Source organism: Dendropsophus ebraccatus, chromosome 2, assembly GCF_027789765.1.
Source record: "Dendropsophus ebraccatus isolate aDenEbr1 chromosome 2, aDenEbr1.pat, whole genome shotgun sequence".
Classification (NCBI taxonomy): Eukaryota; Metazoa; Chordata; class Amphibia; order Anura; family Hylidae; genus Dendropsophus; species Dendropsophus ebraccatus.
The window spans coordinates 61,399,254-61,417,654 of record NC_091455.1 but is presented as its reverse complement, the minus strand read 5'-3'; the positions used below and the strand labels follow the sequence as shown (position 1 = coordinate 61,417,654).

At 39.6% G+C, this 18,401-nt stretch overlaps 1 protein-coding gene and 1 non-coding gene across 5 annotated transcripts in view; both read right to left on the bottom strand.

Moving 5' to 3' along the window:
• NOL4 (nucleolar protein 4) overlaps nucleotides 1-18,401 on the bottom strand; it is a 210,640-nt gene that overhangs the window by 10,042 nt on the left and 182,197 nt on the right. For all 4 annotated transcript variants that reach the window (XM_069960053.1, XM_069960054.1, XM_069960056.1 and 1 more), the window contains 2 exons: nucleotides 13,219-13,332; nucleotides 2,019-2,199 (listed from right to left, as the gene is read on the bottom strand). In XM_069960053.1, coding sequence (XP_069816154.1) covers nucleotides 2,019-2,199; nucleotides 13,219-13,332 — 295 coding nt within the window. The remainder of the gene's footprint in view (nucleotides 1-2,018; nucleotides 2,200-13,218; nucleotides 13,333-18,401) is intronic.
• On the bottom strand, nucleotides 12,163-12,353 carry LOC138785077 (U2 spliceosomal RNA). The gene has a single exon (XR_011362052.1). It is a non-coding gene; the product is annotated as a U2 spliceosomal RNA (small nuclear RNA).

The following is an 18,401-nucleotide window of genomic DNA, read 5'->3' as shown; positions in this document are numbered from 1 at the left end:
GAGCGGCAGCCGGGCGGGGAGTCACCCATCAGATAGTGTAAAGTTTGCCCGGATCCCGGAAGAAGTAACAGGAGGGGGATGATGGCTGCAGTGATGAGCGACTCCCCTGCGCGGCATCAGCAGCATCAGCGGCGGCAATCTCAGAGATATAACCCAGCTACTACTCTCCCTTCACCTGCTCATGCTATGAGCAGGTGATGAGAGTAGTAGTTGAGTGTAGTCCAGAGCGGCGGGCGTTCGGTAGCGGCGGTTCGGCAGGCTTGCTGTGATGAACTGATTGATTACATTTATGGAATACTTTGGGGAGCAAGGACACTTGCTCCCCAAAATATTCCATAAATATATTCAATCAAAAACACTGTATACTACATTTACATACACATCCATTGTAATTCCAATGGAGTGTCCAGCAGGGGCGCACTATATATAGAAGTCAATGGTACTCATTGACTTCTATATATAGTGCGCCCCCTGCTGGGCACTCCATGGGAATTACACCATTCATCGTGACGTCACTGCTTCTGAGATAATTCTAACACTTCCTGATACACTAAATTAAGGGAAATAGCAGTATATGAGCATTTCCCATAATTAATGTACATTAGGAAATTGTATAACTTTCCATCAGTAATAACATATAAAAAAATTATTTTGGCCGGACTTCTCCTTTAAATAAAGAAAATATTCAGTGACCTCAGTATTTCCTTCAGGTAGAAGATTAGGTTCTACCAGAAGAGTATTGTCTATAATAAAAATATTATGATATTCATGTAATAAATGTAATCTACATGATATAATATTGATGTATATTTGCATTTATTCTGGAAGGAGGTGATTCCTATTAACTGCCCATATCAGGATACTAAATCCCCAATACATATGGGTAAGGACTAGAGATGATCGAACGTCAGAAAATCTTAGGTTCTATAGAACTTGAACCTTGTCCCAAGTGATCTTTCTAGTCCCATATCAGATGCACAGGAAATGCACACTCAGTTAATCACTTACTGCTGAGGAGATCCACATTAGCCACTGACTGACTATACAGAGATTCCTTGGGTATAAAGACAGGGCCAGATCATCGGAGATCATTGGGGATCTCATGAGAGTCAGAGTGACTGTGGGTGGGGGAATGGTGAGGTGAGTTATGTTTTTTGTTATTTTATTTTTTGTCTATGTTATAAAATATTTAGTAAGCCCCTTTAGTACACAGCTCAATGTACTTGCCTGCCAAGGTAACCAGGTTCTGGGCTCCCAGTGCCATGTTATGAAGATTTAAAGGAAAACTCCAGGCAAAAGTGATGCACTGTGCTATATCTAGTATACGGCCTGAAGTGGCGGCACAAGACTTCCCTATTAAGTGTTCTCCGAATCCCTCATGTACTGGACATATCACAATGTATTCATTTTACCTGGAGCTTTCCTGTAACACCATGATTAATGTTGGGCTTTCACATACTAGGGTTCAGTGAACTATAGCAGCCAATATTAAAGATATTGGAAACTAAGTCAATAGTCTATTAGAATCTTGTTACATTTAATAATAATGAGATTTCTGATGTCATTTGGAATTGCAGGGCTAAAATAACAATAATATATAGTAAAATGTCCACATTAACATGGCAGGTATACTTTTAGGTTAAAACATAAGTGAACTATTAATGATAAGGAACAGCTGGTATGATCCAATGATGGAACAATGGTCTACAGTTCTTCTATCAGAGCTCCTTATATTGAAGGATACACAATTATTTGTGCCTTCTTACCATACAAGGTTCCGCCCAATAAATGTGCAAATGTGAACACTGCTAGACTTTCGCACTGCAGACAGCATGAATAGAAGCTGCTTAACCATATGCACTATATCTAAAAAATCACTTACATATGTAAAAAAAAACAACAAAAAACAGTGTGGAATATTACATGTGACCGTTGTGGATTATTATACGATAATTTAATTGTAGACCTTAAAACAGCATGCAATGCAATGCTGCCGGAGAAATTCCAATGAAACTCACCACTGTTAGAAGTATCCGAGAGATTTAGTAGGCCTCCTCCTAGCCCCCGGTAGCTATGGTAACTGTAAGTCCCATTCCCATTGATGTATAACACCTCTTGCGTGCTGGATACAGCGGACGTGGAGTAAGTGACCTGTGTGGTTTCTTGTTTGAGCGGTTTATCGGGCAGTGCTGGTTCATCCTGCAAAGACAAGGTGTGAACATATCTGTCAGCTCAATTCCATATAGCACGTATACGATATTTATAGAATAGTGTTTCCGTACGTACTTTGTAATGGGTGGTTTATAAAACAGGGCTTAGTGCAGTAAAGTAAGATTTCTTCATATAATAAGGAATATTAAAACAAATACTATTGAAATAAAAATACATATAGCTCCCCACATTGGGCTCTCTGCTGTTATCAGCTATTGATATTGTTGTGCACTTGGTTTTAGGGTCCAAACTATGAGATGCCATATCAATGTGCCCCATTTCAAGGGGGTTCTTTGGGTGACATTATCTTACATATTATGTTCAAGGAAGTGGGGGTTAAAAAAAGCCTTACATAGCGCCAGTGTCTGCAGTGTGACAATTTTTTGAAAATTGTTGAAAATGTTAAAAAACAAGCGACTGATATAGCAGCGATCTGCTGCCGTCGCCCCGTAGAATAGGAGTGGCGGCAGCAGACCGCTGCTATCCTCTATGGGCTGCCCGGACTATCTAGCGATCACTCGAGCAGCCCCCTCGCAGCTCCCCATGGCCCCTTCCGCACTTACCTGCTCGCTGCTGCCGCGTGGAATAGCGGTAGCAGCGAGCAGGGGACTTTAGAATACACCACAGGCCCGCTCAGCCAATTGGTGGACACCACAGCCACTGATTGGCTAAGTAGGCCTGTGACACATTGTGTACAGACCCATAGGTGCTGTAGAGACTAGAGTTCCAGGATTCCAGCGAGCAAGAGGAAAGAGAAAGGTAAGTTTTTTCTTTTTCTTTTTTTTTTTTTTTTTAACCCACACTTCCCTGAGTATAATATGTAAAATAAGGTCAGCCTGAGCAACCCCTTTAATAGGCTTTTTCCCATTTAATAGGCTTTTCCCCCATTTAATAGTGGCTCATGTGCTCAAAAAAGCTGGGATCTTTAAAGAAGAAAAGGATTTTCATAGCAAAGATCAAATTAGGCTCCTCTTTATTAAGTGAGGTTTTGCCACTAATAACAGAAGGGCATGATGGGTTTTTCCTACTCCAGTCCCTTTTCATGACTCTTAGGCCAATTTTCCTTCTTGTTTGTGAACAATGGGGTTCCTCTGGAGAGGGGACTCTGACACAGTATCTATTAGACAGCCCAAGCTGCACTGTAATCTCCTAGATTGGCATTTCTTTAAAGGGAATCACCTAGACAAGACCTGAAGTGCTGACAGTGTACTGTAGGTGTCAGGCTCCTTGTGAGCATGGTACCTTTTGTGAATGCATCGGAAGAGTAGATTCCTTTCATTCTCAGTTCTCATAATGTAAAAAAAAAAAAAAAGTAGTGGTTTGTGCCAGTCTACAGTGCTTGCATAAGCAGCGTCAACGGGAAGTGAGTGGCTTGGGAGATCATCAGCACGTGTTAACTGTCATGACGGCAAGAGCAAGCCATCAGAAAATATTCATGGAGAAGAGGGAGGAGGAGGAAGTCGTAGTGGTGAGGTGTGCCAAAGCACTACTACTGTTTGGCACTTTGTTACATTACAAGTCTAGTCTTCGGACGCAATCACACAAGGAACCATGCTCACAAGTAGCCTGACACCCACAGTACACTGTCAGCACCTCAAGTAATGTCCGGGTCCTGACAAATTCGCTTTAAGGAGATGGGACCTACCAGGATGGGTCCCACTCCCTGCAATGGTCTTCCATTATGCTATAAACAAACTTCCCTTGCTTCCATTCTTACTTTTAGTCTACACAGTGAACAAGGAGGTAATAATAACCAAAGTACACTATGTTTATTTCGCTGTCTCTAGAAAATCTTTTACTATAATATGTGAGGCACGGTCTTTACTCCAGCCGTTTGTCCTCTATAGATCAAGGTTAAGAGCTACACATTAGTCACAGATAAAAGATTCTTTACTGTATATACTACATCAGCCCTTTACCTCCACCAGGAAGCACCTACGTTTATTAGCGAACATCTGAGATTTTCTATAGACAAGGTCAATTATGTAGAGAAACAGAGAATAGACGGCAAGGAGAGATGACTGCTATACTTATAAGTCATCATTTTACAAAGGATGGGAAAAAAATTGATAAGCCCATTGAAGAACCATGTTTGTAATGTGTTCTGGCTACAAAGGCCACAGTAAAAAGCTGTGTACACTAAGATGGCAGCTTAATGTAGTCTGATCATTAAACAGCTTTTAAGTATACAATTTCCCATAAAACAGAGGCATAAAGAAATTTAGTTCCAGTGTTACTGTTACAACTATCTGCCTGGCTCAGGCCTCATATCCATAAATTAGTTTTAGTTTTCATGGAGAATACTAATTTACACTCAAGGTAAAACTCAAGACATTCTCAAGTTGGCATAAAAGTTTGTTGAAGCACATTAGTGTAAAACACGTGTCAGGCGGTCCCAGGGATACTGGTGGAGTAAGGCAACAGTAATAATGTGTTTTCCTAAAAATATTTTTACTTTTTTGCTAAAAAAAAATAAAAAAAAATTCTGGTCTCTCTTTTGCTTCTTTCTCCTTTCTGTGATGTCGGTGTAAAGGCTATAGGTAGTCACAGATATGCACGAAGCACCTTAATTACTCTATATGCATTATTGTGTGTAGCCAGCAGATGGAGCCAGAATACTATGTAATCTAATACTCTTTTCTGTTATCACACCACATACTGGTGTGTAACTAGTGTGGCCTGACTCTTTTTTATACCAGTACCCTGTGCAATTCCCTGGCTGTTGTTTTTTTTTTTTTTGTCTGTATAGTAACCTGTGATGTATTTTATTTTATATAAATTTGTGCAATAAAGATGAATTGTTTCTCTACTTGATTGTGGTGTTGATTCATTTGTAGGATATATATATTGCTTTTGGGTCTTAACACCCTAAAGGGTGATAAATTTTGAGGGTACAGCTATATTTTGGGGTGTAGAAATCATATATAATATATACTGTACAGAATTTACATACACTTTATAGGAATTAACTTACGCTTTATAAGAATTCATTTGTGTAGGGACATAGCTCCTGAACATGAAACCACATCATGTGCAATCACTATGATATGACATTATGTATTCTCACTGCTTACAGCACTAGGCAGACCCTGTGGGATCCCAAGTATATGACCCAGATATGACTGGGGCCTCCAGTGCTGTACCACTGCACCATTAGATAAAGCACAGTTGCTTGTGTTAAATGGAGCTTACGGTTCAATAAACACACTCATCATATAGCTGACAAATGTCCCTCGCCTCCAATACAGAACCAGCATTAGAATTTAATTGCCCAAATGTAAATTAGGTTAGGTTTAGATATTATTAAGATTCTACTTGATTTTCATTTTAGAATTTAATGCACATTATTTACAATGTAAAAAAACTGTTTCATATTTAAATCTAGTTATATCTCCATGATGGGAAGTCTAATCAGGGCCGCTTTAACCAGAGGGCACATGGTGCATGTGCCCACTGACTAAAGGGGTCCACCCTGAGCAGGGCCGGCCTTTGTTCAGGGCATTATACTGTGTGTGGAGCTCCGATTCTGATAACGCTGTGGGGGGGGGGGGGGGGGAGGTTGCCCACTCTTGAGGGCTGTGCACTGGGCCCACCAATGTATTAAAACGGCCCTGAGTCTAATAGGTTAGGTTCATGGCTTAGTGGCAACATATCTTATGAAATAACTACATGTATGGACTAGGCTGATGATAATAATAATAATCATCTACAAAAGTTGAAATAAAATTTGAGTGATACGGCACTGAACTTTACTGAGCGCCTAACAATGTACTGGAATATATGCAAACTGTAAAAATGCTTCAAAATTTCTAATAAAACCAAAATATAAACATAAAATAGAATGCAATAAGAATTAACAAAGAAAATATTAATTTGTCAGCCATCTATAATGCTATTTCCTATAAGCCCAGTATAGAATATGTTGCAGAAGTGTTTTATTTATACAGTACATATTTATACAGTGTATTCCATAAGACTAAACGTGTTATGTCCACTAGATGGCAGTATAACAAGTCTATGAAGGCGATACAGTACGGAATTCTACAAACTTTGTTTAAACACAAAAAGCAACTAAATACTTGTCCTGTGCTGCTAGAATAACTTTCCTCCAAAGAATAATATGTATTTTACTGCAAATATAAAAAAAAAGATACATATGGCTTTACACACATGACTATGTGTCAGCAGCACAACATTGGGCAATATCTGTATCCTCCTGACAGTAGCAGGTGCATGAGAGACCTACAGATCATTGAGATTGGCAAAGAAAGCTATTCCCATAATGATACTATTCCTTAATATGTTCCTATAATGGTCAGGCAGTAAGACACACTGTGCGTAGGGATAACTCTACCATGTAGCTACAGGCTTATCGTAGATATGGAAATTCTCAAGTTTGAAAAAACTCAATGAAATCTTATAAAGCCTAATAAAGTACAAGACGTAAAAGCAATTTGGGTCATTTATTCTCCATATTTCCTACTGATTGTGAATACGGGATAGTGTTACCATTCTTCGTATCCTGCTTTGTGTATCTGAGCCATCTCCGCTGCCACCATCCACAGGACCTAAACAGTTGAACCTTTCGCTTGTTAACGAAATGGTGTTTGAATAGTGCTCGGTGGCAGCGTTCCCTTGTTACCTGGTAACCAGCAAGACTGAATGGCCCTTCAAACTAGCCAGGGATAAATCATTAACATTGTAAAATTTATTCATAACAAAATACTGTAGAAAAAGAAGCCATGGATTTCACTCCTTTTCCGTGACAGCATGCATGTGCTTCATAGAAAGATGTTGCATTAAGTTAGTCTGTTGTTAAAGGGAATGGAGTAAACACTTGCATCAAACTGTTCTGTACGGACCGCTGCTATGACAACTACTACCCAAAGGCAAATGTCAGGTCAGCTTGCAGCATATGTGTCTAGTCCATAATTGCTTTGTCAGAGACCTAATAGCTGCCTTCATCTGCCTCTAGAGTCCTTAAGAGCTAAAAGCAATACTTCTTGCCATTCTTAATGATGAGGATTTCAGTTTACCACTTCAATTTATTTACTTTATTCTTCTTCACAGGCAATACTAATGTATCTGGAAAGTGTCCAGGTGTACCGCCAGTATCCGAGCCCATAGACAAAAAGGAGACATATTTATATATATATATATATATATATATATATATATATATATATATATATACCAGGAGCCATTACAGAATGAGGCCCCCCTAGCAATGTCTCTCCTATGCTTGGTGATTGTGTTGTGTAAGTTGGTGTTGGTCCCAGATACAATACTAGTTATTCTATATAATGTACATGGCGTTTGTGTTTATATATACTTTATAAATACCACAGTGCAGCTTAAATTGTCACTAAATGTTCAGCAAGTGTTGTATAAATCAGTAGCACTAGCTATTGCACTGTAACGTATTAGAGACAAATTCATCTTTTTCCACTTCTCCTACCCCCTTTAAACTCATCATTCACTCTATGAAATAGCTAAAAATTTGTCCTGAGATAGCTCCCCAACGGGTCAAAATATATGCTGCCTATAAAAGTCTGTGGAGAACTACTACTACTACTACTACTACTACTACTCAGCACTGCTATGTAATGTCCTGCATTTTATCGCTTCTGTGAGTATAGTAGTATAGGAAAGCAGGATCCCCTCTTCTTTGTACGTTCAATGTAGCAGTTCAGCTCCACCCAGTTCAGGGACAAGAGAGAATTGGAGATGCATTTTACAGGGTGGAATACAGTGCTATCCGTCATGTACACACACAACAGCTTATCCAGAAAAGTTGGTTTCAAGCAACTATTTAGCTATACAATGTTTGATTTCTGAAGCAACATTCTTATGAGCCTGAGTATTTCGCTAAGCTCCAAATTATCTGCTTTTCCTCACGCATTCATAGTGTTTTAGTAAAATACTGTCGACCTACAGCTACCACTAGGGGGAGCTGTGAGAAGACATAACATTCTTTCAGCTTCCATTGAACTTACATAAAATGATGTTTACTGTGGTTGCCTAAGCTCTTACTCTTGCCAGGTGCAGGCAGACCGAATTGAATCATTTAATCCCATGGATAGGTTTAAATTGATGGTAACTGATTTTAGAGGATACTAAATAATACTATATTTCCCCTGTAAGAAATGTATATGTGTTGACATTTATAACAGGAGATAAGCACTGAAACCCTCAATATTATAAAACATATACAGTATGCATGTGTTATCTTTTGGATCACTTTCTTAAAGCGGTAACTAAGCACAATAAACCCTCCTAAAGGTCTTTTATAGTTTTCAATATGAGTGCATGATAAATGTTATATAGTGTACAATAAACAGCTGCAGTTACTTGCACTTCATATAATAAAATCTATATAATGGAATTGGATTAACCGAAAACTGATGCAAAGGAGTAGTAGTAGTACAACTAGCAGGATGCCAACCAATCAAAAGGGCCTCAAAAATGGAAGCTAGAATCTGATTCCTCCACTTCTCCTTTGCACTCATTATGATCAATCTTCCCCATTATATTCGGAGTTCACAGAGTTCCACCTACTTCAATTATATAAAACCCTTTTATACAATGTGTTATATAAGGTGTTGGAGACCTTGCAGTGAGTAATTGTTTCTCATAGTGATACAATATTGTTTCTGAAGTGATCAGTCACAAAACTGAGAGAACTGTGTGTGAGAGTTCAATGCTGTAAACTTGTTGCGGGCAGAAAGAATGTTTTCCGCTCTATGTGCATTAGAAAGAGTCACCCGGCTCCATTGTAACTCCCAGAGCTCTAATAGGTATAAAGTCAAATGTCACTGTCATGTACATGCTGAAATTGTGGCATTATGATCTGTGTCCATTAAACTCAGATAAAAGATGCCCAGCTTCCTCTACAGATGTTTTTGTATAAGTCACTCAATGGAATAAAACGTCTGAGAATAAAGCACAAGGTTCCTGTTTAGTATGCGCAGTTCACAAAAATAACTGTTTTAGTTTATTTTGCTCATTATCCTCATAAAATAACATTTCTGGAGGATTATTTATTAGAGATCTGCATTATTCTGATACTCTACTATTCCTCCTGGAAGTGAATGAATAACCCAATTGACCTAATGGAGCGTCTCTGCGACATTGTTTAATCATTGCTGACAGTGTCACACTCACTAGGGACTTGCTTTACTCACAAGAGGAATGGTAAAACCCAACTATTAGTTTGTTCGGATATTTCCAGCAGGTTTAACTGGAAAGACATAACACAAAGTTCTAGGGAAAGATGCACCAGAAGTTTTATTTCTTAGGTATAACTAAGTATTTACAAAGCTGACATGTCAGAAGGGCAGAGAGGTCCTCTTTAAAGCCCTGTTTGTTGTTCACATCATCTCTGCTAATGGCCCCATACACTTTAGTGAAAAGTCGTTCTATTCTTCGTAAGACCTGCTAAGTGTCTAATGTATATGAAGACTTTCCAACTCTTCTCCGACAAGTCAGGGAAAAGAAGGATTGGTATATTCAAGATTATTACATACCACGGCACCTTAAAAGCTTCATCTTCATTGTATCCAAAAACACATAAACAGGATGCAGAGGAACGCACCCTACCTGGAAGTTTGCATACTTGTACCTCTACCTCCTGTTTTTTTTGTTTTTGGATACAATAAAGGTGAAGCTTTAGGGTGAAGTGCCATGGTATGTAATCTTCTTGAATATACTTATATGGACCTATGTGTTAAGTTGCACCTGACTCAACACAAGTGCCTGGGACCAGTAGTGTCGGTGAGATAGCTAAGGGTATGTGCACATAACTTGCTGCAGATTCCGTTGCCTTGCCCCCCTCCCGCTTGACTCTCTGCCCATCCTAATGACTCCGTTCTATGCTCGGGCGGATTCCATGTCAATTCTTTGGGTGGACGACGGAATCTGCCCGAGCATAGAATGGAATCTATGGGATGGGCAGAGTTATCCGCGTTATACCCTTACTGTGAAAAGAAGAATTGGACATGTTGGATTTCAAGTGCTTAACCCTTTGGTTTTCTTTTTTTTTTTCTTTTTTTGGAAGGCAAGCGGCTGCCAGGGCTGTCTGGCAGCAGCTTAAAGGAGAAGTCTGGTGAAACTTTTTACTCAATTATTGTATTGCCCTCCAAAAGTTATACAAATTACCAATATACACTGTGGGGGCTGTGACTGCTGGAGAGGATGATGGCACGGGGATGCTCAGTGTCCCTCCAGTGCCCTGTGTCCCTCAGTTTCTACCTTCCATCATCCTCTTCTTCTTGGATAACATGGTGATGTCACGACCCGACTCCCAGAGCTGTGCGGGCTGTGGCTGCTGGAGAGGATGATGGCAGGGGGATGCTAAGTGTCCCTCCAGTGCCCTGTGTCCCTAAGTGTCCCCCTGCCATCATCCTCTCCAGCAGCCACAGCCCGCACAGCTCTGTGTTTGGGTCATGACATCACCATTTTATCCAGGAAGTGACATCACAATGTTATCCAGGAAGTGACATCACCATGTTATCCAGGAAGTGAAGCCTTGATGCATTAGTAAGCAGAAAAAAGCCCTTTATAAGCATTTCCCGTAATAAGTGTATATTGGGGATTTGTATAACTTTTGGGGGGCAATACAATACTTTAATAAACATTTTCATGGGACCTCTCCTTTAATCTTCACTCCAGTAAGAACACGTGCACATTTAACCACATGACATGTATGTGTAAGGGGGGATCCAGGACCAGCATTATGTCAGCGGGAGGCTAGCTTTATTAACTTATCAGCCATTGTAACACATTTATTCCCTCTGACTAGGTGCTTCACAAATGTCTAAAAAGGGCTATGTACTGCACCTCTAATGATAAACTACTGCAAGCGCTGCACTCTGCCTGAGGCTCCAGCACTGGGACTTGAAAGTCAATAAAAAATCCTCTGATTTAAACTTTCATAGATGCAGAAGTTTCAGTGAAATGAATTGTTTAACATATGAAGTTCCTGGAAACATTAAGCCTCACGCTGTGTGACAAGTACAACTGCAAGAGAATTTCAGATTATGTAGAGAGAAGCTTGGTCTGGTGAGTCAGTACTGACCCATTTATTCACTGATCATTTGGGGTTTGTTCTGTACTGCGGCTGATTCACTGAGTGACTCATTATACCTACTTTATGGAGTCATCACGCTGCACATTTTAATACACAAATTTATAAGGAACTTTAAATTTTTATTGTGACTTTATCCATGGAACATTTGATGAAGTTTTATTACTATGTTTGTTATGATTACGTTGTATTATATGTTTGTTGTTTTAGCACTTATTTAAAAGGATCCATTAAGTGCAGCTGGTTATTAAAGGGAAACTGACACAAGAGGAGACTCTTATAAGGAGCAATAATCTGCTGAATCAGGCCGATTCGGCAGATTATCGCCCCATGTAATAAAGACAACGATCAGATGATGACAATGATCATCGGCGGATCGTGTCTTTGGTCCTAACCCTAAATCATCAGCCGATGGGCACGCATCACTACATGTAATAGTGATGCCCTGCCAACAGCCTATGACTGTTTAAAGAAAAAGTAATAAACTTATACATACCTCTCCGCGCTTCCTGATGTCCTGCTAGCTTCGCCCGCTCCCCGCAGTGTCTGAAGTGACAGGCCGCTCAGCCAATCACTGGCCACAGTGCTGTCTCAGTGACTGGTAAAGCAGCCCTAAGCAGGGAGTGGGCAAAGCTAGCAGGACATCAGGAAGCATGGAGAGGTATGTAAGTTTGTAAGTTTCCTATTTTAACTTATTATGACAAGGGCTGCACGGACATCGCTAACGATATATATACAGCCCTTGCTGCACAGTTATCAAGCCGTGTGTGGGCTTAGTAAGCAAGTGCCGATCTAGCAGATCACCACTCACTTACATAAAGCCTTTCTGGATGACACACAGAACCTTTTTTTTTTTTTTTTGTGTGTGTGTGTGCACTGAACCTGGAGGCACTGCAATACCAGGTCAATGCCTGGAGAGGACAGAGCAAGCTCTTTTTCCATCTCCCTGCTCTAAAAATCCATTTAATATATGGTCCCCAGATAGGGGACGTATCAGATATTAAACTGATAAGAACAGATACTACACTTGATCTTAGCCAAAAGGCTGAGAAGCGGAAACACAGTACCTTTTTTATCCATGTTCAAGGAGCCAAAACATGTGAAAAGCACACTTTTGTGTCACATTGAAGTTCCAAAGCACTGAAGTGCCCCAGGCTCGAATGCCTCTCCGCTCTCCTCTTTTAGTAAGAGGGACAGGGATTGGCTGCCCTGCTTTCAGATTGTGACACACCTAGTGGCCTCACTTGTTCACTGTACATGTGCCGCAATCCAAAAGCACAGAACATGTGTAAGATTTCAACAAGGCTCAGCCCTGGAAGTGAAGCCCCATCTGTCACTCAAAATGGGAAAGGGTAGGGACATTCGTCTTCCCTGTGTTTGTAAGCGTTTCTTCCCCATCCACACTCCATAAAAGGTAAGCCCCCATGGTACAGATTGCAGGATATGTCAGCGCTATATAAATGAATAAAATATATAAAACATAAATATCTAGGTACTATAAATCCCACCAACTATACAAATCAGCATAGCCTCACATTATATTAAGAAGACCAATAACATACATTTAAGGGACTGTCTCCCCACAGACAACTCCCTTTATATGGAAGCTGGGTCCTGACAAGCCACATTCAAATGATACAAGAAAAGTGTTACATAGGCTATTTAGATGAATGGTATAAAGGCTCTTCATTCTGGCCCAGTAAGTTGGGGATCCCCTCTGTGATGTCCATTTGCCTTATTTAGGGTCATCTTCATGTGACAATTCCTTTAATAATATCACATCAAAGACATATGAGGCGTCTCAGCGGTTATTAATAGAAAATGGCTCCAAGAGCATAGCACAATATGATCCGGGCTACATATACACCATTATCATGAACAGAAAGATTATGTTCATTACAAAGGTAATGTATGGACATTACCTGCTGTCGGTCTAGCTTCATCCTCTTTGCAGCGTTCCTACTTTCACTCTCACAGGCAGAGGCTAAGATACTTTCTGCTACAGCGGAGGTGAGGTGCGAGGGGATAGGTCGGGACTGAAAAAAAGCACATTACAGATATGGCAGGATTAAAAAGTTGTCAGAGTTGCAAGGGTTAAGTGGAGACAGGACTGCATTTACTGAGATGTCACTTTACAATGCACATACACACAACAACAAGAACTGAAAGGGGGAAATGAACAGATGACAAAATGAAGAAACACAAGATAATCCTTCCCCTGGAATATATCACAGTCCAGTATATAAAACACTAGGTCATAATGTAAAATATAACACTAAATACAAACAATAAATACAGAAATAACACACAATGCTTACATCAGACATTGGCGTTATCAGACGGTCCTTAACCATACAAAGAACCTGACGGTGTGGCGATGCCAGCCTCTGTACATCATCTTTACCCACATTGCCCTGGGACCTCCAAGCCCATAGGGCTCTGGAATCTGCCCCAGTTTGTTTGGTACTGGAGCAAGGCCCATGTTCATGCTTCAGCATTACTTAGCAAAACAATATGTAGTTGTTCACATTATATTAGTTCGGGGGCACACTTGCCTCGAAAAAACTCATGTTGTTATTTACTTATTAGAAAAAAAAAGGGGAACAGTGCAAAATGCATGAAAGACTCAGTAATATTCAGTAATAGGCAAAGAAGGAGAAGCAAATAATGCAATGAGCTTTAAAATACAAATCTTGTATGAACAGAGAAGACATTATTAATGAATTATCTCCTATTATTTCTACAAAAACAAAAATTCTCGACAGTAAAATACATTGTGAAATATAATGCACTATACCGAATACAATATATTGAACTGTATAGCACAGCACATTTTCTGCCTTAGGCTCCGTTCACACGGAGCAAAACTGGCAGAATTCCGCCAGCCTCCCTGTCATAATGACTGTTGTATAGCGCCAACAGATTCCGCAGCACTTCTGCAGCTAAATACTGTTCCTATTTATCTTTTATATATGCAGCTCAGCTTATAGAAGGACCAGTTCACACAGAGTAAAATCGGCAAAATCCCGTCAGCCGTCTGTTTCAATGGGACGGCTCGCGTGCCTCTGCTTCCGCGGCTCTCCGCTCAAGAATTTTACTCTGTGTGAACTGGCCCAAAGGTAGAAAAATGCTTTTCTTCTCTAGAAGCATTCCCAAGCCCCTGAAGTGCCAAGGTCAAGAACACCCCCAATGCCTATCCCTGCTCGACTGACAGCTGGAAGAGTCAGGATGGAAGGGGGACAGAGACAGAGTTCTGGCTCTTCTGGTTCTTGGAACCCAGTTTGACATAAGGCACCAGAAAACAAAGGCATATTTATATTATTAAAGCACAGACGGATATATGAAAGGCACCCTGTGTCTCACTGACCTAACAGCTATCTAAGAGAGTCTGTAGTTTGGAAAGTGAATTACAGAAGACGGATTCCTTTGAAACATGACTTAGGTTAGTCAGAATCTCCTCCAAAAGGAAGAGTTACCTATCTGGAGACAGCTGTATCTGGGTTCTCGTCCCTCATCAGTAGAGTTACTGGTTAGATGGGTGAGAGGCTTTGGACACACACAGAGGTCCATAGATATGAGCCATTCAATGTAAAATTAACAGAAGACTAGATGCTTTCACATATTACAGCTAATACTCTATGGAAAAAATACTGGGTGAACAATGTGAAATATGAGAAATAATTACCATCAATGTGAAATGTCATTGTGTAAAGCTGGCTTTTCTCTCTCTGAAATCACCTTGCCAGAACATTAGGAGAAGTAATATTTATATAGGGATAATTTCAGGTCAAATCCAGTCAATTAATCCACTGCCGAAGGACTGCAATGTTTTATGGATCTTATATCAGTGGAAATACAGAGTGCGCTGACAATACTAAAATGAGTGTTTACTGTGTTAAAAACAGAGTTCAAATTATGTCCTTAATCCAACAAAGGTAACAATTTACTTTTCTAGAAAGAGAAAGGGGAATACAGCGCACGGCGCACATAGTGTAATTCTGCAGGGTAGGTTGGTGTAGTAGTGAGTGATGCTCACCTTTGCGTGTCGTGCTACGAGCCCGACACCGCCAGATGCTTTAAACGCTCGCTGCCCACCAGGGGTCCGACTAGGTCGGTAGAAGAAATCGGTGTGCAAGATCACTTTATCCAAGCAGGATACGTGGTGTACTCTGGTGTCCGGCGCTGAGCGGATTTTCTAAAAATTTTCAAGGAGATGATGGAGTCGTAGTATTAAAATCTTAAACTACTTTATTGCATGACGTAAAATAAAATACGTTTCGAGGAACATGCCTCTTCATCAGATAATTGAAACCATATGGACAAGCTCTCTATTTATAATGGGCCGGGGCGGGAGATTCAACATTCAAATTTCCCGGGGTGGACTGTCATTGGCTGTGCTCTCATCTTCAGTCTACTCTCATTGTTTACTCAAAACATTGTAATGTTCTTGGGAAATACGTGCTTGTACTTAATCATAAATAAATATATAAAAATACATGAAATAAATACATAAAAAATACAAACTGACATTTTACTGTGTATATACATACACCAACACTTGTTGGCTTTTGATATGTGTCTAGTTCTAACTCTAAATCCTTTACCTGGAATAAACCTGCCGGGTGGTGAGCTGGCAAATGTCCCGACCCCAGCAGCCGGCATCCCATGTTCAAATCCCCAACCAGACAGGTTCCAGTCGAACAGCTACTTTTGTTTTTGTTTTTTTGTTTTTTTTTTTTTTTCTTTTTTGTTTGTTTCTTTGTTTTTTTGTGGGAGTTTAGAATGTTTTCCGCACACAATATTATGCTAGAGACTGGTGGGGAATAGATTCAAAGGATATTAAATAATAAAATGAAATGAATAATAAAATGAAAATATAGTCTTCGCGGACGCAGGTAGGTGTTCCACTGTATATAAAAAAAAAAAAAAAACCTATTGTTATGAAGTTTGGTTACTCAATCATTTCTGTGATCTCGTTTAATCCTCGGGGTTGGAGTGTATTCAAGCGATATATCCAATACATCTCTTTTCTAATTAAATTACCCAATCTATTGTTCACATGTATAGGTATGTGATCAATGGGATAGATTATCAATTTTCTGAAGTCACAGTCATGTTTTTCATAGAAGTGTCTGGACAATCCGTGTTTCTGGAAGCCTCTTCTGATATTCAGTCTATGGCCATTTAATCTTAGGTGTAATGGCTGTGTCGTGCGCCCGACATACTGATATGAACATGGGCATTCTATCACATATACAACATAACTGGAAGTGCATGTGAGGGAAAATTTAATAGGAAATTTTTCACCCTCCCTGCTGCTAAACTCTGTCATTCCGATTTTTAAGGAGAGGCAGCATAGACATCTGGACTTTCCACATTTATGGATTCCCTTAGACGGGTTGGTGGTTTCACTCAATCCTTTCGTGTGTTTGCGCAGTCTACTAGGAGCTATCAGACTTTTTAGATTGGGTGCCCTACGGTAAATGATCCTTGGTTTATCGGGTAGGATGTCTTTTATGAACGGGTCCAATTTTAGAATGTACCAGTGTTTTTTTAGTATCCGTCTTAGTTTATTGTGATCAGTGGTATACGTGGTAATGAAATTTGAGGATTGGGTTTGTTCTTTTTCTTCTGGTTTTTCTTTTTCTTTTTCTTTCAAGCATTCATCCTGTGTAAGGGCTCCAGCCCTTAGTTTTGCTTCACTAATTAATTCTTCTGGGAAACCTTTTGATTTAAATCTCTTGTGGATGATGGTCGCCTGTTCATTATATTTACTCTCTAGTGTGCAATTCTTCCTCACTCTTCTGAACTGTCCGAAGGGAATGTTCACTTTCCATTTTTTGGAGTGACTACTATCAAAAGGAAGGTAGCTGTTAGAATCAACGGGCTTGAAGTGAGTGGCTGTGAGAAATTTATGTTGATCATGGTAAATTAGTAGATCTAGGAATTCCATCTGTACTTTGGAATGATGTGGTACGAGTGTTATTCCCCACTTGTTCTGGTTGATGTCACTTACAAACTTATTGATTTCTCCACTTTCCCCCTCCCATAAAAGGAAGAGGTCATCTATGTAACGTTTGTAAAGTCTTACATTTTTATGGTATAAGGCGTGTGTTTTGATGAATTTCTCTTCAAACCTGCCCATGAATAAGTTTGCGTATGCCGGTGCCACTCTAGTCCCCATGGCTGTCCCGCATATTTGATGGTAAATTGTGCCGTTATATTCGAAAAAGTTGTTCTCCAATATATATTTCAGACAATTCATTAGGAAATTTCTTTGGTCTTCGGGTATTTTTGTATCTTGTAGTAGGAAGCTGTCAATACATTCTAGTCCTATGTTATGCTTGATATTGGTATAGAGTGCAGAGACGTCCATTGTTAGCATAATGGTCTCGTTAGACCATGTTTCATTTTTTAGAAGGCTTATCAATGAATCTGAATTTTTTAAATAGGAGTCCAGGTCTAGCACATATTCCTGTAGTAATAGATCAAGATATTGGGATATATTGCATAGGGAGCTGTTTATGCCCGAAATAAACAGTTATGTTGTATATGTGATAGAATGCCCATGTTCATATCAGTATGTCGGGCGCACGACACAGCCATTACACCTAAGATTAAATGGCCATAGACTGAATATCAGAAGAGGCTTCCAGAAACACGGATTGTCCAGACACTTCTATGAAAAACATGACTGTGACTTCAGAAAATTGATAATCTATCCCATTGATCACATACCTATACATGTGAACAATAGATTGGGTAATTTAATTAGAAAAGAGATGTATTGGATATATCGCTTGAATACACTCCAACCCCGAGGATTAAACGAGATCACAGAAATGATTGAGTAACCAAACTTCATAACAATAGGTTTTTTTTTTTTTTATATACAGTGGAACACCTACCTGCGTCCGCGAAGACTATATTTTCATTTTATTATTCATTTCATTTTATTATTTAATATCCTTTGAATCTATTCCCCACCAGTCTCTAGCATAATATTGTGTGCAGAAAACATACAAAACACCCACAAAAAAAACAAACAAAAAAAAAAAAAACAAAAAAAAACAAAAAAAAAAAAAAAAAACAAAAACAAAAGTAG